We start from the raw sequence: 25,705 nt of genomic DNA on the forward strand, positions 1-25,705 counted from the left end.
TTGAGTGGACCAACGACGAAAATGTGTACAATATTTTTCCATATTACCTGATCCTTGTTTTAAACGTCTCAACTCAGTCTCAGCTGATGCCACACGGTCAGGATCATCATATAATAGTCCTAAAGCAGAAAAAAAACTATCCACTGATCTGAAGCATGTATCACTAGGTTGCAAAGAAAAGGCCCACTCCTGAGGCTCTTTGCGCAAAAGTGACATTATGAACCCTACGCGCTGGGATTCATCCCCAGAGGACTTGGGTCTCAAACGAAAATACAATAAGCAAGCATTTTTAAATGAAAAAAATTCTCGATGTTCACCAAAAAATAAATCCGGCAAACATACCTTAGGCTCCAAGAAATATGCTCCAGGACAGTTACTCACGTGCTGACGGAGCTCGGCCACTTCCAGAGAGAGTCCCTGCAGGTGTTTAGCCAAATCCTGAACCGACACCATGATGGAACAAAAAAAAATCTTTCCTTAGAGAATTTACAGGCTGGACTTACTGTTATGTTCTGCTACCAAAGCTAAGGAAAGAGAGGAGATCTGTCCCTACTATAAGACTCAGCTGAATCCCTACGATGTAACAGGGAACCTGATCCTGCGATCAGACCTGCTAAAGTCCTAATCTAGTCTGTACGGAGACCTATAGATTTGGGGAGGGAATCCCTACAAGTACTAAGGACTGGGAGGAATATGGGACACCTCCTAACAGAAATAGCAGCAGACAGACGAACAAACAAAATAGATAGAACCTAGAGGTCCGTAGACCAAGCAAACTAAGAGTTAGATACAGAGCACAGGCTAGCTAGAAAGTAGATATACAATGAAGTCCAGCAAAGCCAGAAGGGCGGAGCAGGATTAAATAGGCCAACAAGGTCATGTGACCAGCAAAGGAAAAAAAACCTAACAGCAAGGTTCTAACAGATCTAGTTTAGTTCTATTGTAGGGACAGATCTCCTGTCTTTCCTTAGTCCCTGTAGCAGATCATAACACTGTGAGTGACTAATCCTGAGTGGATTTTTGTTTTGCCTTTATGCCGAATTGCCTGTTTTTTCTGTGTTTTTAGACATTCTTCACATGTATTAAAGCTGTCAAACAGTCACAAATCATGCACATGGGAGTGATTCAAACATAACACCGAGCAGCTGTAACTACTTGGTTCTCGCCCGAGCATACTCGGCGAAAAGGTTAACAGAACATACTCGCTCATCACTAATAAATATATATATATGTAATGTATACCCACAATAACCACAACATGTAGATGGGACCTCTCAGTCAATTCATACTGCCAAATTACGGTCAGTATGAATCAGAGCCTGGGTGCATGACATGGTTTAAAGATCCATCAGCAGAGACCAGAGATGAGACTAGTCCAGCACCACTCCTGACTAGCATCCAGGTGATTGACAGGCCTTTTATTATGTACCCATATGTGAGAAACCTGTCAATCAACTACAGCAATGTGGGGAGAAGTCAGTCAGAGCCATGCTGGACAAGTCTCTTCTCAGCCTATTGTCCTTGGCCGAATCTTTAAACACCAGAGCGATTCAGTGAAAATCATACCTGGCCACCATCATGCAGCCAGTCTCTGATTCATGCTGCCCATTGTTTAGGCAGCATGAATCGTCTGACATGTTCCCTTTAAAATTACTGATTCTTTCTGACAATTACATCTCTCCAGTTCTTGAAGTTGATATGTTGATAGAAGGAAGAGATTTTGACAAAGACCAAATTGTGATGGCTACAGTGCCTTTATAACACCAGCTTGAAATATTATTTTAAAATCCGAAATGTTGGCCTGCTGAAATGTATGTTCAGTAAATGCACTCAATACTTGGTCGGGGCTCCTTTTGCATCAATTACTGCATCGATGCGGCGTGGCAAGGAGGCAATCAACCTGTGGCACTGCTGAGGTGTTATGGGAGCCCAGGTTGCTTTGAGAGCAGCCTTCAGCTTGTCTGAATTGTTGGGTCTGGTGTCTCTCATCTTCCTCTTGACAATACCCCATAGAGATCTATGGGGTTAAGGTCAGGCGAGTTTTCTGGCCAATCAAGCACAGTGATACTGTTGTTTTTAAACCAGATATTAGTACTTTTGGCAGTGTGGACAGGTGCCAAGTCCTGCTGGAGACTGAAATTTCCATTTCCAAAAAGCTTGTCAGCAGAGGGAAGCATGAAGTGCTCTAAAATTTCCTGGTAGACGGCTGCGCTGACTTTGGTCTTGATAAAACACAGTGGACCTACACCAGCAGATGACATGGCTCCCCAAACCATCACAGATTGTGGAAACTTCACACTAGACCTCAAGCAGCTTGGATTGTGGCCTCCCCACTCTTCCTCCAGACTCTGGCACCTTGATTTCCAAATGAAATGCAAAATTTACTTTGCATTTACTTAGTCTCAATGACTGCCTTCTGGACATCTGTAAAGTCAGCAGTCTTCCCCATGATTGTGAAGCCTACTGAAACAGACTAAGGGACCAGGTGTTTTTGTTAATTATTCTAATTTACTGAGTTAATGGCTTTTGTGTTTTCATTGACTGTAAGCCATAATCATCAACATTAACAGAAATAAACACTTGAAATAGATCACTCTGTTTGTAATGACTCTATATAATATATGAGTTTCACTTTTTGTATTGAAGAACTGAAATAAATTAACTTTTTGATGATATTCTAATTTAGTGAGATGAACCTGTATTTTATTGGGATTTTATGTGGTATACCAAAACAAAGAAGCTAGTATTTATGAAGTGTAAAGGAAATGATACATGATTTTCTAATTATTTTAAAAATAGAAATCTGAAAATTGGTGTGTGCATTTGTATTCAGCCCTGTGTAGTTTTATACCCCTAAATAAAATCCTGAATGACCAATTGCCTCCAGAAGTCCCATAATTAGTAAACTGAGTTCACCTGTAATTTATTCTCATTATAAGTACAGCTGTTTTTTGAAGGCCTCAGATGTTAATTTAAGAACATTAGGGATTAAATAGCATCAAGAAAATCAAGGAACACACCAGACAGGTCAGGGATAAGGTTGTGGGGAAAAGTAAGCGGGGTTAAGATATAAAAAAAATAGCTCAAACTCTGAACATCTCACAGTGTACTGTCCAATCCATCACCCAAAAATGGAGGGAGTATGGCACAACTGCAAACCTACCAAATCATGGCCGTCCACCTAAACTGACATCCCAAGCAAGGAGAGCACCAATAAGAAAAACAGTCAAGAGGCTCTAGAGGAGCTGCAGAGATCAACAGCTTAAGTGGGAGAATCTGTCCACAAGACAACTATTAGTCATATAGTCCACAAATCTGTCCTTTATGGAAGAGTAGCAAGAAGAAAGCCATTTTTGAAAGCAAGTCATAAGAAGTTTGCAGCTTGCAAAAAGCCATGTAGGGGACACAGCTAGCGTGTGGAAGAAGGTGCTCTGGTCAGATGAGACCAAAGTAGAACTTTCTGGGCTACATGCAAATGCTATATGTTGTGGAAAACTAAAACTGCACATCACTCTGAAAACACCATCCCCACTGTGAAACATGGTGGTGGCAGCATCATGCTGTGGGGATGCTTTTCTTCAACAGGGACTGAGAAGCTGGTGAGAGTTTATGGGAAGATGTATGAAGTTAAATACAGAGCAAACCTAGAGAAAAACCTGTTAGAGGCTGCAAAAGACTTGAGACTAGGGCATAGGTTCATTCTCCAGCAGGACAACAACCCTGCTAACAACATGCTGCCAGAGCTACAATGGAATGGTTTAGATCAAATCATATTCATGTGTGTGAATGATCCAGTCAAAAGTCCAGACTTAAATCCCATTGAGGATCTGTGGCAAGACTTTTAAATTGCTGTTCACAGATACCTCAATCCAATGTCACTGAGCTACAGCTAATCTGCACAGAAGAATGGCTAAAAATGTAAGCGTCTAGCTGTGTAAAGCTGGTAGACACATATCTCAAAAGACTTGCAGCAGCAATTGCAGCAAAAAGTGGTCCTACAAAGCATCAGACTACACGGGGCTGACTACAAATGCATGTCACAATTCTCGATTTATATTTTTAAAATATTTAGAAAACCATGTATCATTTCCTTTATACTTGACAAATACTTGCTGCTTTGTGTTGGTATATTACATAAAATCCCAATAAAATACTTTTAAGTTTGTGGGTGTAACTTGAAAAAATGTGGACAGGTTCATGGGGTATGAATACTTTTTCAAGGCACTGTACATACCTGGGTCAAAACAAACTACAAAATGGCAGATCTTGTTGAGTGTTCTCGGTATATGGCATGACCTGTGGGGTGTTCCTGGTTTGGAGTGGCTAACACCTAGCAACTGTGGTCATAAGAAGGACGTCCCGTAGACGTCGTAAGCACCCAAAACTCATTGATACAAGTAAGGTGGGGAATGAATTAGCCCCGTCTTATCCCAAATTCAGGGTTATAAGCACCCATGACTCGTTGATACAAGTAAGGTGGGGAATGAATTAGTCTGGTTTTATCCCAAATGAGAACTACTGTAGCATAAATTGCTGACAAATCTAATACAGACTATGATAGAAAAGTGTAAACATACACAGGACACCACAGCAGCATGAATCACATTTTGATTTATATTATGTGGACAATCAGGTTCATGCTCATCTCTTACCTGGGGAAGAGATGGCACCAGGATGCATTAGAGAAGATGACAAGCTGTCGGAGTCTATCTGGGTAATTTTCTGCTGAGAAACCTTTGGTTCTGGCAATTATGTTACTTTGACATGTACCTCCTATAGACATTACAGGACACCTTCAGAGATATTATGGGGGCAGGTCAAGTCTCAACTGGTCAGGACTGTTTTTTCTTCAGGAGGGGGACAGGCACAATATTAGACAGATGGTTTTAATATAATATACACAGTGGCTTGTGAAAATAATCACCCTCCTTGGCTTTTTACCTATTCTTTTACATTACAACGTGTGTTTAAATATATTTGTAATCCGATTTGTGTGTGATCCATCAGCACTAAATAGTCTAAGTTGGTGAAGTGAAGTGAGAAAAGTATAGGCAACAATTACATTTATGGGATAAAAAAAAAAATTGCCATGTGCATATTGTGGTAGATTTTCTCACTCAGCTGCACATATTGGTAAACACAGGAACACTGTCTCTTTAAGTTTTCCACTGGTTTATTGAGGTACTGCATAAACCAGTGCAGAGTCAGCAACATAAACACGGCCTTTCTGGCCTAACTTGAAAAAACACCGAACACTGAATGAGCCAGAAGGCTCTGTATTTATCCTCTGGACTACACCCTGGGTGGAGATATAGTGAACAGCCTCTCACCCACACTACATCTGTTCACTTAAGCTAGCCCTTAAACATGGCCGATTAACTCCTCTCAGCATTTAGAGTGCTGGAGCATTTTCCTAGGTTCATATCACTGAAGCTAGCAACCTCAGTAATATATAGCTCCCCTCCAGTATTCTGCCAGTGACTTTGTCACAATATGTATTCACCCCTTTTGCTGTGAAGCCCCTAAACATTTATTGTGCAAGCAATTACCTTCATATGTTACATGCTTAGTGAAATTAAGTCCCCCTGTGTGCAATGTAAGTGTCACATAGTCTGTCAGTATATACGCACTTTTCCTGAAAGGCCACAGAGGCTGAAACACCATTAAGCAAGAGGCTTCACTAACCAAACAACACCATGAAGACCAAGGTGATGTCCAAACAAGTCCGGGTCAAATTTGTTGAGAAGTACAAGTCAGGGTTGGGTTGTTAAAAAAAAATCCCAATCTCTGATGATCCCCTGGAGCACCATCAAATCCATTATCATCAAATGGAAAGAACATGATATGACAACAAACCTGCTAAGAGAGGGCCACCCACCAAAACTCTCAGGCAAAGAGGCCATTAATCAGAGAGGCAACACAGAGACCAAAGATAACCCTCAAGGGGCTGCACAGTTCCCAAGCAAAGACTGGAGTATCTGTCCATATGACCACAGTAAGCTGTTCCCTCCATAGAGTTGGCCTTTATGGAACAGTGGCCAGAAAAAGCCTTTACTTGCACACAAAAATTGTAAGACTCATTTTGAGTTTGCCAAAAGACATGTGGGAGTCTCCCCAAATGTATGGAGGAAGGTGCTGTAGTTAGATGAGACCAAAATTGAATTTTTTGGCCAACAAGGTAAACACTATATCTGGTGTCAAAACAACACAGGTCATCACCTCAAGAACACCATTGCTACAGTGAAACATGATGGTGGAAGCATCATGCTGTGGGGATGTTTTCGACAGCAGGGACAGGGAAAATGGTCTGAGTCGAGGGGAAGATGGATGATACAAAACACAGGGATAAAACCTGTTTCAGTCTGTCAGTGATTTGAGACTGAAACACAGGTTCACCTTCCAACAAGACAATGACCCAAAGCATACTGCTAAAGCAACACTTGAGTGGTTTAAGAGGAAAAGTGTAAATGTCTTGGAGTGGCCTAGTTAAGGCCCAGACCTTACTCCAATTGTGAATCTGTGGTCAGACTTGAAGATTGCTGTTCACCAGAGGAAACCATCTAACTTGAACTGGAGCGGTTTTGCCTTGAGGAATGGGCAAAAATCCCAATGGCCAAATGTGGAAAGCTCATATGGGCAGCACGTCGGCTCAGCGGTTAGCACTGCAGCCTTGTAATACTGGGGTCCCGGGTTCTGATCCCACCACGGACAACATCTGCAAGGAGTTTGTATGTTCTTCCCATGTTTGCATGGGTTTCCTCTGGTTTCCTCCCACACTCCAAAAGACATACTGATAGGGGACTTAGATTGTGAGCCCCAATGGGGACAGTGCCCATAATGTCTGTAAAGAGCTGTGGAATTAATGGCGCTATATAAGTGAGTAAAATAAATAAATAACTAAAGACTTATCCAAAGTGACCTGTAGCTGTAAAAGGAGGCTTACACACAATGAAGTTTTCAATTATTTTGTCCTATTTGTTGCTTGCTTTACAATAAAAAGAAAACCAAATGTTCACAGTTGTAGACATGTTCTTTACATGAACTGATGCAAACCCTCAAAAAAAACAGTGAAATTCCAGGTTGTGAGGGAGCAAAACACGGAAAATGGCAAGGAAGGTTAATACTTTCGCAAGACACTGTATGTATAGTGTATAAAGATTGTCAAGGGATTGGAAACCCTGCAATACTGGTTTTGTGCTTAGAAGGAAAGGACAATGGTCCGAACATATCATAAAGGATAAACTCATCACAGAAGAAGAGGAAGAATGTGATGCGTGCTAAAAGGTATATTTATTAAGATCTGGCATTAGTAAAATAGGTAAAAACCAAAGGTTCTACCTATAAAGTGGTCTTTTTCAAGAACACGTACGTAAAGGAAAAGCCAGGTATGTAAAGGTGTATGGCAGTATTAAAACCATCACATACCCAGCTTTTCCTCTACACAGATGTCCTTGAAAAAGACCACTGTATAGGTCAAAATATTGGGCTTTATCCGTTGTACTAATGCCGAATCCTAATAAATATACTTATCTTTCGTGCAAGCATCACAGTCTTCATCTTCTGCTGTGTGGATGTTATCCTTTATAATATATATGTGTAGTGCACAGAGACATATACCCATAGGGGAAAAGTTACTTATGCCATCTCAAATAAAGACAACATAAATGTAGATGTGACAGTCGGAAGACGCCCCTAATTTCTCATAATGGTGCATGTTGTATGCATGCTGTGATGTGGCGCATCTCGGTACATCCTTGTAAAAGACACTAGCTGATGCCTGGTTTACTGATGCACAGTATTACAAAATCTGGCATAAATTATGAATTCACGCCAATTTTTCTGGGCACAAAGGGGGAAATTTCTCAAGACTTGTGTGCCATTTTTTTGTGGTTTTACATCGCTTTCACCACTTTTTAACTGTGGGTGGGAAAGTGGGTGTACTTAGCCAGGCGAATAGTGAAATACCAGATTTATGAATTGCAGCTTTGTAAAAACTTGCGAAAGAAAAATTCTCATTACACTGAGTGATGGGGTAAAAAGTAAAGAAACCTTTGTTGGCGAAAGTGTTATATTTTAAAATGCACCAAACTAACAACATCATGTGATACTTTGTTATAGCAGTATAACAAATAAAGGTTACACCGCCACCGGCAAAACTGTCTTAAATACTTTGTAATTATGATGCACAGCATGTAAACTAGAATTCTGTGCAGCTTGGACTGGCCCACAGGAGAGCAGGTGAATCCCCCGGCGGGCCCCTGTCCAGAAGTCTCATCATTCATTTAACAAACTACCCAATTTATTATTATACAGGAGAATAGCAAAAAATTGTTAATGAGGGTAATGTAACATTTGCATGCAGCTGAACATTGTGCCCCCAGTGTCAATGTTACTGGTGGGTGCGTGACACCCCAGTCCGATGCTGGTTGTGTGTCTGATCGATGTGTGTGTGTGTGCGTCTAACACACCAGACCTTAATAATGGGCCTTTTCCTTTTTTTATCCAGAGAATGATGTCAGGGTGACGTCTTGCAGTGTCACTTAATTGCTGTTCCAGCTTTTCCGTGTCATTTGTCCCAGAAGTACGCTATCACAAAAGACAGTGCTGCTCAGCCATAGGTAGATGACAGTGTTCAGGGAGGGGGAGATCTGGTCTGTTTCCCACAAGGGTGTAAAGCTTCTGTGCTTCTAGTTCTCAGATTTTAGCAGAGGCAGGCATTAGCACCATGGACAGCTCCACATAGACAGCGCCGCTCTCTCGCAGGTCTGCAGCTCACTGCCAGGTTCAGCACCGCTGACAGCTCCCCATAGACAGCACCAGACCTGCAGATCACTTACCTCCACTTTGCTTCTCTCCAGTGTCTCCACTGAATCTACAGATTTCTTCAGGGCACCTTTATTATTGCACATTGCTACTTATATCCTCACACAAGATACAGAGCTCCACTTTTTCTGTTACTTTCTATGCTCCTTTTTAAGCTTTTCAGCAGCAACATTCCCATCAGCTGGCAGCCAACATTTGCTGGTGATTTCAGGGGACGGGATGGCGTCTCCCGGCTCTGGCTTTTGGTCTTTTGGGGCTGAAGAGGGGAAAAGCGAATCTGACAACCCAGGAACAGGTAAGGGGTGAATGGAAAGCACTTATAGATGTACTAAACCTGTGTACACCAATAATAGGATCCAGTCAGAATTGAGGCAGTAATTCAGTTATTGTAAAGTATTTTAGTTAAATATGAATAAGAGGATGGTAGGAAGGAAGGAAGGAAAAAAACAAGAAAGGAAGGAAGGAAAGGAAGAAAGGAAGGATGCAAAAATGAAAGAAACAAGAAAAGGAATGAGAGAAAGAAGGAAGGAAAAAAGAGAGACGGAAAGAAAGAGAAGGAAAGAAAGAAGGAAAGAAATGAAAGGAAAGAAAGAAGGAAAGAAAAAAGAGGATATAAAGAAGGAAAGGAAGGAAGAGAAATAAAGAAGTCAGAAAGGTATATAGATTATAAATAGATAGATAGATAGATAGATAGATAGATAGATAGAGAGATAATTAGTTACATAGATGTGGGATAAATAGATTATAGATAGATAAATAATTAGATAGATTGATGATAGATGAGTAGATAGATGGACAGATAGATAGATAGATAGATATGAGATAGATAGATAGATAGATATGAGATAGATAGATAGATAGATAGATATGGATATAGATAGATAGATGATAGATAGATATGGGATAGATAGATGATAGATAGATAGATAGATAGACAGATAGATAGATTTTTTAAATAACAGATATTATTTTGTTATTTTTCTTTTCATTCCAGCAAAAGCCTGGTGCCAAGTTGCTCAAAAATTTACAGGAGGAATCAGCTCAAAATTATCCGGTGAGTATAAATAATTGTCCTAGTTTCCTATCATTTTATTCTCCAGTGAAGTATTGCTATTAGTTTATTGGATGGATTTTAATACTTGATCTAAGTTTTACATCTTCTTGTCCAGCTTTACTTTATGGAGAAGGGGAGAAATCATCAGACCTTGCAAACAAAGAGGAAATGTGTCCTAGTGACAAAGAAATTGCTTCCAACTACGACAAGAATTCATACAGCTGTGAGAAGGGAGAATTCAACTTCTCCTTATTGTACTCAACAGGTATGGGAGGGGGGTTGATTTTTACATTTTTAAGTACGTATCTTCAAAAAATTTGTCCTCACAAAAGTAATTATATTGGTATTGTATTTTACACATGAATACAATCCTTTTAAATAGTATTTAATTATTTTGATATAGCAGACAAATAGACAGATAGATAGATTTTGAGAAAATTACACAAATATTCATTTTTTCAATAAACATAAATTTAGAAAATAATTTTAACATTCATTGAGCATGTCTTAACATTATTCTGACACACAGTCATTATACAATACTGTTTATTTCATCATATGCAATTTATAAGCCACACATACACAATTTACCAGACATATTCCTTTGCAGTAAATGTTAGAAAACGTTAATATTTTTTATATATATTTATATAAAATATATAAAAAATTATATATGAAAAATTAGCACATTGTGCAATGTTGTAATTAAATAATGTTTATTTTACCTACAAAATTATACTAGAAATAAAATATAATTGTAGAACAGGAAAAAAAGAAATTTGTCCTAAAACCAAATTTATTCCCCAATTTTTTTTTTAGACCTTTTACCTGCAAAAAATGGAGAACCAGAAACCCTGCGGTTCCTGCAAGAAGTTATAGACATTTTATTACAATATGTAGTCAATACCTTTGACAGGTCTACCAAAGTGATTGATTTTCACTATCCAAATGAGCTGCTTCAGGAATATAACTGGGAATTGTCAGACCAACCGCAGAATTTGGAAGGAATCCTACTTAACTGCAAGACTGCCTTAAAATATGCTATTAAGACAGGTAATATGTCTTTTTTTCTTCATAACGCATTTATACTTCTATGTTTGTTTGATTTTTTTTATAGCTTAAAACTGAGAAAAATTAGTTTTCCTTGGATAAAACGAAAAATATCAACAAAAAATGTCAATAATAAACTATGAATTTTTGGAAATCTATTGAAGCCATCATGACTAGTTTTCTCAGTGAAATAGTAACATTTTTACAATTATGTTCTGTGAAGTGAAAATTTAAACGTGCACTATGCGATTTATGAGATTGCAGATTATTTTCTCCAAAGGGCTCTTCTTCTCAAGTACACAGCAATGCACAGATCAAAAAGACAGCAATGTTTCAGTCTGGTGAACTCATTATCTGCAGTCATTTAGGTTTATACTCTGTATTGACAAATGCCCATTTCTCATCTTATTGAGGAATAAAATTATATTTTGTAGAAATTTTAAAAATTGAAAAAAAAAAAATAACACTACTTCAAATCCTCATATCCTAATAAATAAATAGAATCCAATCTTCCTTTCTTTTAGCTTTATCAACTCTGTTTTTTTTTATTATTTAAAACGCATAAATATTTACCTACATTTTTTATTGTTCTTCACAAATTTCCTTTTATTTTTCATATTTTTATGTTATTTTGTGTATTTGTAGGCTCGTGTATTTGTATACCGTCATTCTAATTTTTTATATTTTAATCTCTAAAATTAAACGCTTGTGTATTTTTACAATCAGTTATATTATATTTTTCTGTTCCCTGAATATAAATTTATATCTTTATTCTGTCTTTATATATTTTTTATATTTATGTGTTATATTTTTTATTTTTTTGTCTATTCTAATCCTAACATACAAAATGTTTTATCTATTTTTTTTCTAAGCCCACAATTACCGTATACTGCTTTAATGTTTGCAAAAAAAATATTAATCATATTATAGGTTAAATTTAGAGGTTGAGTGATCATACAATAACTTTATTTTTGCAATATATATATATTTTTTATTTTCTTATATTCTAATGCTTTTTTTATTTTCTATTATAATATTCATGTTTGGCTTCTAATAACAAAATCATTGTTGGATATATATATAAAATATGTATATATATATATATATATATTTTTTATTAATTGTATAAATTAGATATAGATTTAGTTGCAATCTATGTGTTTTTTATGGTAGACTGTATGACTGTTTCCGATGTTATTTTTTTTATGAGGTTGAAGCTGTCATCTGTGACCTATTTATTCACCCGTGTGTAACTGCCAATGCTTTGTACCAGTTTTTACTATGGTAAATTCCCTCATTTCAGGCAGAAATGTGATATAGATCATTATTTTAATCACCAACCACATTAGAGATAGAGGTTATATAGCCCAGGTTTTTGCTCATGCACCTTCGGAAGTGCAGCCATTTTCTCGTTCTTATATGATGTAATGTAGAAAAACATAACATCTTTGTGTCTATAGATGGAAGTGTAAGGAGAAAATGGCTTCCAACCAAGAAAATTGGATATTTTTTTCTTGCAGGTGTTTTGTGAAATGGCTGATGATGCAGTAATTATAGGCAAACATCAAGTTTACTAATGATTTAGATCCAGGCAGGTGACCAAAGCAAATGAATTGTTATAACTATTACATATATCAGATTTTTTTTCTGTCATATATATGTGTACATAATAATAAAAAATATATATATGCATATATATGTGTATATAATAATGCTTATATGTAATTAGCTATCAATAATCATCAAAACCTATTGTAAAGGATATATGGTAGATATTTTTTGTTGTTTTAAAGTATATAAGTTACATACAATAAATCTCACCTTTTTGGACAGTTGAAAGAGAGTAATGTAGATATCTCCTCTGCCCCCACTGGTTAGGAGTGGTACTGCAGTTTTATTGTTGATGTTTTGTAAAACACATTTATCATGTACAAAAAAAATTATATTTTGGCACCATGCTAGCCAGAAAAATCGATGTAAATACTATTATGCCCAAAAATGACAAAAGTATTCTAGGAGTGATACCTTTATTGGCTGTTCTTCTGGTTAGCCAATAGAGGTATCACTCCTAGAATTCGTTGGTCATTTTTGGGGATAAAAGTATTTACATCGTAAAACACTTTTAAAAGAATTCTATTACCAGATTTTTACCACCTAATCTGAAAGTAGCATGATGTAGAGACAGAGAACCTGATTACAGGGATCTTTCACTTATTGGGCTGCTTGTTGTAGACTTATAAAGTCACAAAAGATTATCACTAGAGGACTTGTAAAATTTCTGCCATGTAGTCTTCCTTATTCATGAGCTCTGTATAACCCACCCCTATCACTGATTGGCAGCTTTCTGTCTATGCACAGTGTACACAGAAAGCAGCCAATCAGTGATGTGGGCGGAGTTATACAGTAGAGGAATGTGCAAGTATTAGGATATCCCTAAGGTCTGGATGGGAGATGATGAGGACTCGCACTAACATTTCTAATCGCTCAAGGTTTAAGAAAGTATTAATTCAAGAAATGCTTTTTGAGCTGGAGGAGGCAGGTTGTGGTAAGGATTTGGATGTGGAGATAGAAGAACAAGACAAAAACAGAGGTTGTCCTGAGGAAGATGACTTGTGAGACTGAGGATAGTGTGCAGCCATTACCTGGGATCACCATTATGTTGTTTACCAGTACAATTTCAGGAACATGTATCCATTATTATCTCCTATATGGGGTATATACATGACTGCAATTAGTATCCATGTATAAAAACTTTGGAAGCCATGGGAGCCATGTATTAGTGGTAATTATATACTAAGGATAACAAATCCCCCAGCACCAGATTTCATTAAAAAAATTTGCTAAAGAAAAAAATAATGAATCAATGTTGTGTATAGCAGCTACCTAGTATTGAGAAAAAAAACTGTACTGCAAAGAGATGGGAGTATGCTACACATTATAGCAAGGTATTGTCTAAGGCAGATTTTTGTATGGCTATATTATAACCTAAAGGATAGTCCTGCATGTTACCAATGTAATATTCCTCATCCTTCGGACATTCCAGTCAAACTTTAATATTAAAGGGGTTGTCCAGGCATAAGTATTTGATGACCTATCTACAGGATATAAGTAGAAAAGTATTGTGATCCAGCACCACAAAAAGATAATTAAAAAAACATCTCCATAACATATGGAAAAAAACAAAGACAAGTAAAACGCATTTCGGACTGTTAAGAGTCCTTTGTCATAGAAATACTTAGCAACAAACATCTTCATAAGATAGATAAAAAATCCAAGAAAAAAGACAAGTCAAATGGTCTTACGCATTTCGGACTGCTAAGAGTCCTTAGTCATAGAAATACCAAGTAATCCGAAACGCGTAAGACTGTTTGACTTGTCTTTTTCCTAAATATTTTTATCTATCTTATGTAGATGTTTGTTTAATAAAGACTGTTTTTAACTACCTTTTTGCAGTGCTGGATCACAATAAATACCTTTTTACTAATTTACTGTTACCGAAGGACCCCGGTAGGGAGACTCCATGCATTGCCCAACGCATATAGTGCCTGCATTTCTCAGATTGGTGGTCAGCTGATATTTTTTCTCTTTTTTGTCTATCTCCAGTATAGGTCATCAATGGCAGATTGGTGGGGGTCCAACATCTAGCTTTATTTAAAGTTCAGCAGCCATTGCCGGCTTTTGCAGCCCAGCTTCTATTCATAGGTATAGGAGCAATTCTGCAGTACCTGGCAGCGGCCACTACACTTTGAATGGCGCTGCATTCAGTGCGTGTAAAGTGTTTACATCTGATGCAAATAACAGCTGATCAGTCGGGTACTAGTGTCAGACCCTCACAGATTTGCTATTGATGAACTATCATGTAGGGGGCATGCATCTGTTCTGTAAAGCTGGACGGCGGATCTTTAGTTTGATATTCTCTGGTGGGCAGTTTTTGAAGGTGGGTTTAGCATAACTAGAGTCCTCAAGCCTTGACTTTGGATTTAAAGCGCACCTGTCGGCAGGATTGTGTTTAGTAAACCACATACACTGTCAGGTGGGCGACATTACACTGAGTAAAATGATACCTTTCTTGACGAAATCCGTCCAGTGGTTCTTTTAGAATCTTCATTTTCATTTCTGCCATAATGATATGCATGTGCTCTCATTATTTATTCATGTATTCCTATCCGTGCTTTGTGACAGGTCAGTGTGTTTTCAGTGAAGTGCCTACTATTTTACATACTGACTTTGTAATTTCTGTGTCACATTGAAATTTACATTCCCAAGATAGTCGAGATGCTACTGCGCATGCGCGGCGCCATATTGCTGCACCCAAATTATTTTTCCAAAAGCAAAATGGCGCCCGCGCGTGCGCAGTAGCATCTATCGGCAAATGAGAGATGCTACTGCACATGCTCTGGCGGCCGCGGTGGCCATTTTGGGAATGTAAATTTTAATGTGACACAGAAATTACAAAGTCAGTATGTAAAATAGAAGGCAGGTCACTGAAAGCACAGTGACCTGTCACAAGGCAGAGATAGGAATACATGACTATATAATGAGAACACCAGAGCACATGCATATCATTATGGCAGAAATGAAAATGAAGATTCTAAAAGAATTACAGGACGGATTTCATCAACAAAGGTATCATTTTACTCAATGTAATGTCGCCCACCTGACAGTGTATGTTGTTTACTAAGCACAATCCTGATGACAGGTGCGCTTTAAGTAAAGGAGAATTATCACAAAAAATGGAAGAGATGCCCATTGCAAACAAGTTCCATTTCTCATTTTTAGAAGCCACTTGGAACATGACTGATTCCTTTGATCAACTCCTACTCAACTGGTAGTGGAATACATTCTAGTGTTCCTCTCAAACCCAAAGGGGGCAGATAATTTTTCCTAAAAACTCATATCGTGTCGCAGCCCAGAGTTCAATTTGGTTCAAGGCCAAAGATCTGAAATCCTGTTGACTGACTGCTACAAAGGTAGCTACTGTTTTACCTAATTGGCCTTTCTATAAATATTTTATTGTCAACCAACTTTGCCCAAAAAAATGGAATTGCAGACATACTGAATAAAAAAAAAAAAATTCAACAATAATAAAAAAATATATAGTGGTCTCAAAACTTAGCATTAAAAATTATGCAGAACACTGAGATTACAGCATTAATAACTATGCATGTGGCTTAAAGAAATGCTAAAGTTAAAAATGGATATTTACTTAAAATAAAGCCTTGCAATAAAAAAATAATCAAAAATCCTCAGAATAACAAAATAAAAATAAATAAAAGAAAAAAGTAAATAATAAATAAAATACTTAAAATAATAATGATAAGAATAATAATATACATTAATATATAATTAATACATGTTATATATAAATAATATACAAATAATAATATGTATTAAAATAAATAAAATAATAATCAAAATTAATAATAATAATAAAATAAAACCTTACAATAAAAAAATCCTAATAAATGCATCTACGAGACGGGGAAAGTATCTTACTCCACCAAAGAATAGTATGCAAAATCTAGCCAGAGACACCTCTGCTCTTTGATGGACCAGCTCAGGGCAAGGGGGGGGGGGGGTGTCAGACCTCTGAAGCACAATGTGTGTAGAGAATGATGGCAAAACAGGATCGGGAATCAGAGGAGTAATAGAAAAATGTAAACTACTAATTTATTGTGACATTTTTTATTTCAGTTAAATGTCTCCTTAACCAAAAAATATAGCTGTTCTCACTATTTGTTAGTCTGCATCATTTTCTATATAATCCTGAAATAGATTTGTAAAAATCTTGCAGAGCACATGGGATAATCTCCTGCTGACCAGTCCCAACTTTATATGGAATTTCCCAAGGGGGCGAGGCTTAATGTTTTATTGTCCTACTGCTGACATGGTAGTGGGGGGAGGCTCCTGCTGCAGCCAGTTGTCCTATATCTTCACACAGGACAGTGAGGTGAAAGGACATGACTGAACTCCTGGCACACACACAGATGAGTTCTTTGTATATTTCTCAGTTTTAATTGTAACACTGGACAAATATGAGTAAAGGAAACAATGAGATTAAGGGAGGGATTCTTTTTTGTGCATTTTTTGAGGTCAATGGTTTTTTTGAATGGTTCCATTCTCAAAACTTGGAAACAATAGTATTGTGCACCTTTATTTTCTATTATTGTATCTCATGGTGCACGTTCACCTTTCTACTTCTCCTCACAAAGTATATACAGTAGAAAATAAGAATCTCTGTAAATAGTTCTTTAGAATACGCTATCTGGTTTTCTTTTACAATGCAACCACCACTAAGCTTCAATGTGCCGTGTATTTAATTTTAGTTTCATTATTTAGATTTATGTATAGCATCATCTGATACTGTGGTCTTTTTTTGAATTTGGAACTGAGCTGCAGTACCCAGCACTGGCCACTAGAGAGTGTATGACTAGGAGTTGTTCCGCTCCGTACACTTTTTAGATCCGGCTTCTGCCAGCGCTTATCATAACTGATCTGTGGGAAAGATAATCAATATCTTTGTAAGGGAAAAGCTTTCTGTTCTCACATCAACATTAGCAGCAATAGACTGACTTACATTTTATTTTTTAGCATGCATGATCTAATATAGGAAAAGGTTTTTGTGCAGGAAGGAGGAGTAGGTGAGCTGTAACATCAACTATTGTCAATGGTGGACCATTTATTATCTACTGTATATAGAGGTATTACCTTTCATTTTAATTCTGCCTGTCACTATAATGAAACTGTTGAAAAGTCTTCTGTACAGAACAGGAAGTTTTCTTCTAGCTCTCCTAGTGGCCAGTGTGAAAATTTCAAGATGTATGTGTTTGTTCTATTATTAATTTTATTGTTGTTATAATTATTATTATTTTTAAATGTAAATAGCTATATGGAAATTTGAAAAAATCATTATCATAGTTTCATAATTTTAAGGGTGAAGGTAGACTTAAGTCCATCAAGTTCAAATTATAGCCTAAAATGTTGATCCCGAGGAAGGCAAAAACCCAATGGGGCAGACACTAATATCTCCATATTAGGGGGAAAATTTCTTCCTGACTCCATACGGCAATCAAACTAGTTCCCTGGATCAACGTCCCATCACAGACTCTAAAAAAATATAGAAAAAAAAATTATTATAAGGACCTGATTTAAAAATAGGTCACGCTCAATCACACATTCAAATCCTCCAACCAGCCTAACCATGCTCTATATAGATGAGGGGCATGCAACCCAAGCCCCTGTCTTGGCTAACATCCCAGGTCATGTTGAAAGGCTCTTTAGAAGGTAGGATACTTATTTATTTTACTCACTTCTATAGCGCCATTAATTCAACAATGCTCTACAGACATTATCATCACTGTCCCCATTGGGGCTCACAATCTACATTCCTTATCAGTTTGTTTTTGTAGTGTGAAAGGAAATCGGAGAACCTGGAGGAAACCCACGCTAACAAGGGGAGAACATACAAACTCCTTGCAGATGGTGCCATTTCAACACAGGTCTCCAGAGCTGCAAGGCTGCAGTGCTAACCACTGAGCCACCGTGCTGCCCAGGATATTGACTTGATTTGTGGCTACCTCTTTGGTCTCTTCAAAGGCATCTTTGATGTTTCTGGCATGGACTAGGCCCTGCATGCAATACACGTCATGACACCACAAGAGGCCTAGTAACTAGATGTCTTTGTAGAGACCTCAACGGTGACCAGACAGAAGATAAACAGAGCAGAGCTGTATGGCAGGATGGGTATAATTTTTTACATTTTTTTATGTACTTATGCTCTGGGTTCCGGAGAGACTTCAAAGTATTATACTGAACATTTGATTTGCATTGAATAAATTTGAATCACTAGTTAACGAGGTTGGCCACTACTTTTTCTACAGACAGCCTATCCTCAGGATTCGTCCATCAATTTTTGCTCGACACACGGTACGCCCCCAATGATCAGTTGTTCCTACACCAACCGGAGATTTTCCAATGCTACCGGAACACAGCAGCTCCCTCAGAACCATAGAATCCGAAGCAAGGTACTACAGATCCAGCTCTTATTCATTTGAATCTGTAGTACCCATGTTGCACCCCCACCGATCAGATATTGATGGCCTATCCTAAGAATAGGCCATTAATAAAAAAGTAGCGACAATCTCCTTTAAGCGACATTGAGACTCAACACACAATAGGTCTTCTAAAGAAGAGTCGCTCCCCCGTGCACTCAAAATTTATGAGCAGGGTTGCCAACCGTCTAGAAATTATTGGACAGTCTGTAAAAATCAGGCATTTTTTTGCCCAGTCTGTAAAATTTTTTTTAATATGTCCGTCATATTTTGAAGCTAAAGAAACATCTACGGATTATTTTGACTGTAATTACCATCATTTTATAGTTTACAGTGAATGCAGCTGATGTATTTATATCAGAATTCTGGCCTGTAGACATGGATCACTTATAGTCAGAATGATTTCTTATGGTTTTCCAGCGTGTCCGTAAAAAATATTGTCTGTTCTTGAGTTTTTGATTTTCTGTACAGAAAAAATAAAAAGTCAAGTTGGCCACACTATTCATCATGTTAAATAAGATAAAGAAATAGCCTTACATTATTTTGTCTGAGATGGTTATTTTCTAGTATATGTCTAGTATAGAAATCAATTTCAATATAATCAGCAGTGAGAATAAACAGAAATAGAGTTTCATCAAAAACAGCAGATGCTGAATATGTGATAGAATCGTCCCAGCCTGATGTTCCGCACAACATGTAGCCAGAGAGGGGCTCATATGAAATTAGGATTGTTTGCAAGATTTGTCTTCATTGCATCTTTAGAAGATCATAATAATATAATAAAAAGCTAGATATATACAAGTGTAAATAATAGAAGATGCCTTTCTATGAGAGATGCAATTGTGACCAGCTGATCGGTCCCAGTCCAGGACTCTGATAGAAAATGAACTATTAAATTATAGTCAATGAGCGCCCACTTAACATAGATCCACTGCCTGTAAACTGATTTTGGTCCTGGGCTGGCTCAGATGATATCCAAAATACTATAACACCGCATGCAATGGTGCTGGAGAAGGATGTCATCAACACAATGGAGAGAAAAACAAAGAAATCCATTTTGGAACAAATCAAGCTAGACATGACACTAGAAGTGAGGATCACCAAGCTACGGCTTGCCTACTTTGGACACATCGCACGAAGAGAGCAAACACTGGAGAAGGACATCATGGTCGGAAGAATAGAAGGAACAAGGAGAAGAGGAAGACCAGCAACCCAGTGGCTTGATACAATTTAAATAACGGCAGAGAAGACCCTAGTGGACCTATCCAGATTTACACAAGTCGATCTTCCTACAGATCGTTTATCCATCAAGTCACCATAGCTGAAGATCGAGCCGAAGGCCGTTAAATAATAATACATAGATGACCTAAGGCTTAAAGTGGGGCTTCTATGGTGGGAAACCTTCCACATCTATGATGTAAAAGTGCCTTCGTAAGGCATATATAATAAGATTGTCATAATGAGACAAGCCCTTTAAAGGGGTCTCCAGAATGTATAAATAGAAAAATAATGGTAACATATCTTATTCTCTGCGGTTCTCAACTAATCAGCCAATTTCTCTTGCTTTGCACTGATGAGGAGCAAAGCCCCCAAAACACGTATCTGCAATTGGAATTTCTGGTTACTTGGATATCTTATTCTATGCCATTTTTATACTTCTGACTCCACCAGTTTACTAAGACCTGTCATTCATGTGAAGTCACATGGTTGCAAAGGCCAATTGATTCCATCATGGAGATATTTGGGACATGATAGCGTCACATCACTACAGACAGTTTATAAACAGTGCCTAGAACAAGGAGACACGGCAATAGGATGAATTTTGTGAATATATTACAGTTGCAGAAATTTTAGCTCTATTTCAATTTTTTTCTGATTTCTATTTCATTTTTCAACTTCGATTTGAGGAAATGGAAATGGCAATAATCTACGATACAATGACGTCCAATTCCTCTTTGTAGTTAGTACTGACATAGCAAACACAATTTTCCGTCTCTCATGAACGGAGACATAACCCTCCCCGACTAATTCAGTTAAATGATAGGGAAAATTGCATCTCCAGTGTCGGCTTAGTCCTCCCCACATGTGCAGGGACATGATAACAGAGCAGCGTCAGCTCTGCAATTGATAGACTGCATTGATGTTCATTCAGATTTCATCTCGCTTCCGAGTCTCATCTGCCTGGGACAAAGCAGCGCCAGCTACAGACCAATGTTCAAGCTTAAAATAGGTTTTTAGGAAATAAACAGATTTTCAGTGTGTAACAACACAGCGGCCTCAGGCTGTTCCCTGTATTGAAGCCCGGGCGACTGATAAGATATCACTTTGGGACTCATTCATAATGAGTCATTTATATTCATAGCTTTAATTGCCTTCAGTTACAACGCTAACTGGAAGTCAAATCTCCGAAAAAAGAAAGTCTTTCCGGATGAAATAGGGCTGGAAATTCTCCACCATCCATCATTTGCATGACATTAATGCAGATTATTAACTGTGTTTATTTAGATGAATAGTTGGATAGTTATAATTGTCTTTTGTGTAAGGAATGGGGAGTTATTACGCTCCAACTGACACAAGCCAGTAGAAATTTGTATATGTGGAGCATGATTGCTTGTTATCAGGGCTGTCATTCATTAACACTATTATCACCAATAGGAAGACAAAGAGCATGCACAGCAATGACGAAAAAAAAGCAATAACTATTCAATATGTGCAGGGGATGTCTTTTAAACTCGGGCGATCCCGCTAAGTCTTTCAAGCCGAAGCCGCTTTTGGAAAACGCTGTTAGTGTTTTTCCTGAAGCGACTTAATTGGCGTCTTTTCCGGTGACTTTACCTCAAACATTTTTTTTATTTTACTGGTATGTATAAAATAATGAGCGGCTTCCAAGTGGAAGTTGCCTGCAGAATGGTCAGGTCACTTTATTTTAAGAACTTTGCAGTTCAAAGAAGCTCAAAAGACGGAATATATGGTAGGGTTTCCATTCACCTGGGTATGTTGGAAGGCAAACAGGAAGCATTTTTTATTTACGTGTCCATGTCGGTTTATTACTTCATAAACTGAGCATAAGTAAAAAGGAAAACAAACAGCCTTTAGTGCAAAACACAGTGAAAAGTCCTTTAGGCAAAGTCTCTAGTTAGCCAGTCTTGTGGGCACACAGGCTGGATAGCGTCCAGTTCCTTGGCTCAGTCTGGAGACAACAACACACAGGAGGACTTCTCCCTTCAAACACAGACCATGTGGCAAACAAAGGACTCCATTTTAAACTCTTAACCACACCCAGAGATGAGGTACGTGGGCAGCCAGAACCACCCATCTCTCATGGCTGCCCGTAACCTGGTCCCGATGCATCAGACAATCCTCTTAGTGCTATGTGCACTGGAGGAACACTCTAGGATTACATCACAGATGACAGCCATTTCTGTGACACATACCTCTCATCAACTATATATCTGGTATGTTTATTTTCAGGCAGGTTATGGGGCGTACCCGCTCAAAAAAAAAGACGTCATGTGCACCCTAAGAGGACTGGAGCTACATAGAATATGCTAGGTCTTGCTTCACATCTATGCTAAAGACTTTGCCTGCTGCACTATTATACAATCATAAAGGAAACCTGATGATGGCCATTGGGTGTCAATGGTGTGCGTCATAAGACAGATTCATTACAGCTATATATTCCTTTCTCTTGATTCTATGAAGGAACAGAATTTATAGAGTTGCAAAAATAAGCAACTTTGCAATTTACCTCTTTTTAAAAATCTTCTCCGCTGTCAAGAATTGAGAGATTTTTAATTCTGTAGTTTACTGCGCTTTGCCAAATTTAACGACCACTTCAGAAATGGCCGGTTCCCTAAGCAAGGAGCGCGAGATTGCACTATTTATTATATAGCTTGAAAGTGACATTCTTAAGCTGAACGAATCGCTGGCTCCCCCGATGCTGTAAAGATAAAGCTTCCTCGCTTGCAGCACGGAAGAGCCCACAGTAGAGAGCAGCAGCGCTAAGCTATCAGGAAGCCAAAAGCTAGCGAGTGGTGGGCTCCTGAATATAGGACCTTGAGACAATCCCTTTAAAAAGGATCTATCTCTTATGATAAAAACACTATAAGTAACAGAAGTTTAAATTTTAAGACTTTTCTGAAATACAAGTCATTAATAAATCAGATGATTTCTGAGTAGTGGTGAGAGGGGGGTAGTTGTACGAGCTCACCATGCTGAAGTCTGGATTTTCCAGGGTGGAAATGTCCGAGATGGGTGCCAATCCCGCTGGTGAGCGCAGCCAATTCAGTTGAAGAAATTGTGGAGATCTGTTTCCGGCAAAACCAAGGTTTTACTTTCATTTTATCAGAGGGAGCGTAAAATCTCTTCTTTGCGATAATGTACCAATCGTATTGGTGGGAGCTGAAACTATACAGCATCGGAATGGTATATGGATACTTTTGCGGAAACTTAGAAGATTTTGTCATTTTGTTGAGTCGCTCTAGGAAATATAATGGAAGAATTGATTCTCCTATTTTTCTTATAATTTGTCCAAAAGCAAAGTATATGGTAAATGTGGTATATTAATTCACCAATGCATTCCAATGTGCAATGAATAAGTAAAATGCAAATCAGGCAACATTTTTCCTCCCCTCCTGCCACTAGGAGCCTGAACTGTACTTCATACAGAATATTGTTATGTATCAGCCATGTAAGATATCCCTGTGCATTATGCAGCTCAAATACATGAGGCTATCACTGCTTCTAAATGGTCAATCTGCAAAAGGAGGACATAGCTGCTTCTAAAGGTTTTATCTGAGTCTCTCACTACATATACACCAAACTCATAGCAGAAGAAATGCTGAAGAGCTGTGTCAGGTTTCACAAATTAAAGTGTTTCTAGCCTGCTCCTCCTTCTCATGCTATTCCATAGTAGATATAAATTATACTGCTTCATACATCACTGCATCCAGTAGACAGTAATACAGCTGCACAGATCTCCCCACTGTTTACTCATAGTCTCCCCACATATAATGTTATGTCCCAGCTCAGTAGTAGGATGTAGGAAGGCTCACAAAGTTGTTAAGATAGTTAGAAAGTGGAGAGCAAGACTTCATTCTTCCCCCTTAAATAGCCAGAACTTTTTTTTCCCTAAATTAGTGACATTTTTTGTATTTTTCTTAATATAAATATTTGAGAAAGAAATTTAAGAAAATAAATATTTGAGAAAGACATTTTGAGGATAAAAATTTGAAAAAGAATATTTTGGTCTCCTTTTACCTTAATAAATTTTCCAGGAAGCAAAAGGCCCTCTTTAAAGAAGCACTCCCAACAAAGTTTTTATCCTGTTAATATATTGCAAGCATCATATTACAGTATATATCACTGTGTACTTACAATTGCTCATTTTGTCTTTCTACCCAGCTAATTCCTCTCTTTTCTCTGCAATATGTAAAAACAGGAAGTCTCTTTTTACTGCATTTATCACCCTCCTCTTCAACTTCTGACCCAGCTGCTTCTTCCTCCTCTCTGGCAGGGATTTTTGCAGTGACTAATGATTCATACGGGGAAATTTGACCTCCTGTTTCTACATAGAGCTTAGAAGGATTCAGTTAGGTTATGTGCACACAGTGCATTTTTGGTGCGTTTTTTTAGAGCGGAAAAAGGGCAAAAAAGGCATTGCATACCTTATCTCATGACTTCCTATGACATTTTGCAAGTTCTCTGCACATGATCAGGAATTTTCCTGAGCGGATTTCATGTGTGGAAAAAACACAGCATGTCCGTTCTTTGTGTTTTTCCACATGCGTTTTTGCCTATACAATGCATTGGAAAAAACACATGGCAAATCTGCAAGCAAAACGCACAAAAAACGCACCAAAAACGCGTTTTTGCTGCCAAGAGGTGCAGAAATGCTGCAGAAATTTCTGTAAGCAATTCCTGAACGTGCACACATAGCTTTAGTCAGTATTTAATCAAGTGATGTCATAGACCTTATAGAAAAGAGAAGAATTATCTGGGTAGAAAAGCAAAATGAGCAATTGTAAGTACACAGTGCTATATAATATGGTGACTGCAATATATTAAGAGGATAAAAATTTTGATGAGAGGAGGAGGAGCAGTGCTTCTTTAACAGTCATAGCTGGGATATTTTTTTCAGGTTTAATACTCTTTTGAAAATTTTTTCCTTCGTACTGCTCATCTAGAAATGTTTTTAGCATATTGTTGGGTCCAGTGCAAAGATTTCATTACCTCTTCTGGGAAAATGTTCATATTCCCTACATTACAATAATGGAAAATAAGTAATTATCCCTACCATGTTAATGACAAAGCCATATGTAGAGTAGCTCATTCATGTGGTTTACACAATGAGATATCAGACGGCAAATTGTTAAATTATTTTAAGCCCCAATGTTACCATAACAGTTTTGTCACATATAAGTGCCCCATAAGCGTCACAACTGCAAGTGTTTCCATGCCATGCCCCAACACCTAGTGGCCTATGCCACTACTCAGAATGTCTGGAACAGAGGCCCTTCTAGGGTGTCCATATGCCGAAAGCCTTCACTGACCTGTGATGTAATGAATGAATAAGGTGTCAAGGATTGCAGTTCTATGTGAAAATGTGACTGATATAGTGGCGGGCTATGGGTCACACACGGGTTGAGCCCAGCCCTACACACTACCACAATTCTGTGGTTGTGCTCTTTTATGAGTAAGGGAATGAAGAAGAGACCTTCCTTGTCGT

General features: G+C 37.9%; 1 protein-coding gene across 2 annotated transcripts in view; it reads left to right on the top strand.

Annotated features, from left to right (window-relative positions):
* Positions 1 to 8,560: 8,560 nt before the first annotated feature.
* The window catches only part of GAD2 (glutamate decarboxylase 2), a 200,474-nt gene continuing 183,329 nt past the window's right edge, over positions 8,561 to 25,705 (top strand). For both annotated transcript variants that reach the window (XM_073677533.1, XM_073677532.1), the window contains exons 1-4: positions 8,561 to 9,118; positions 9,818 to 9,877; positions 9,993 to 10,142; positions 10,697 to 10,930. In XM_073677533.1, the coding sequence (XP_073533634.1) occupies positions 9,043 to 9,118; positions 9,818 to 9,877; positions 9,993 to 10,142; positions 10,697 to 10,930 (520 nt within the window). In that variant the 5' untranslated portion in view covers positions 8,561 to 9,042. The remainder of the gene's footprint in view (positions 9,119 to 9,817; positions 9,878 to 9,992; positions 10,143 to 10,696; positions 10,931 to 25,705) is intronic.

This window comes from Phyllobates terribilis, unplaced genomic scaffold (genome assembly GCF_046119375.1).
Source record: "Phyllobates terribilis strain yellow unplaced genomic scaffold, ASM4611937v1 Scaffold_4__5_contigs__length_816908805, whole genome shotgun sequence".
NCBI lineage: Eukaryota > Metazoa > Chordata > Amphibia > Anura > Dendrobatidae > Phyllobates > Phyllobates terribilis.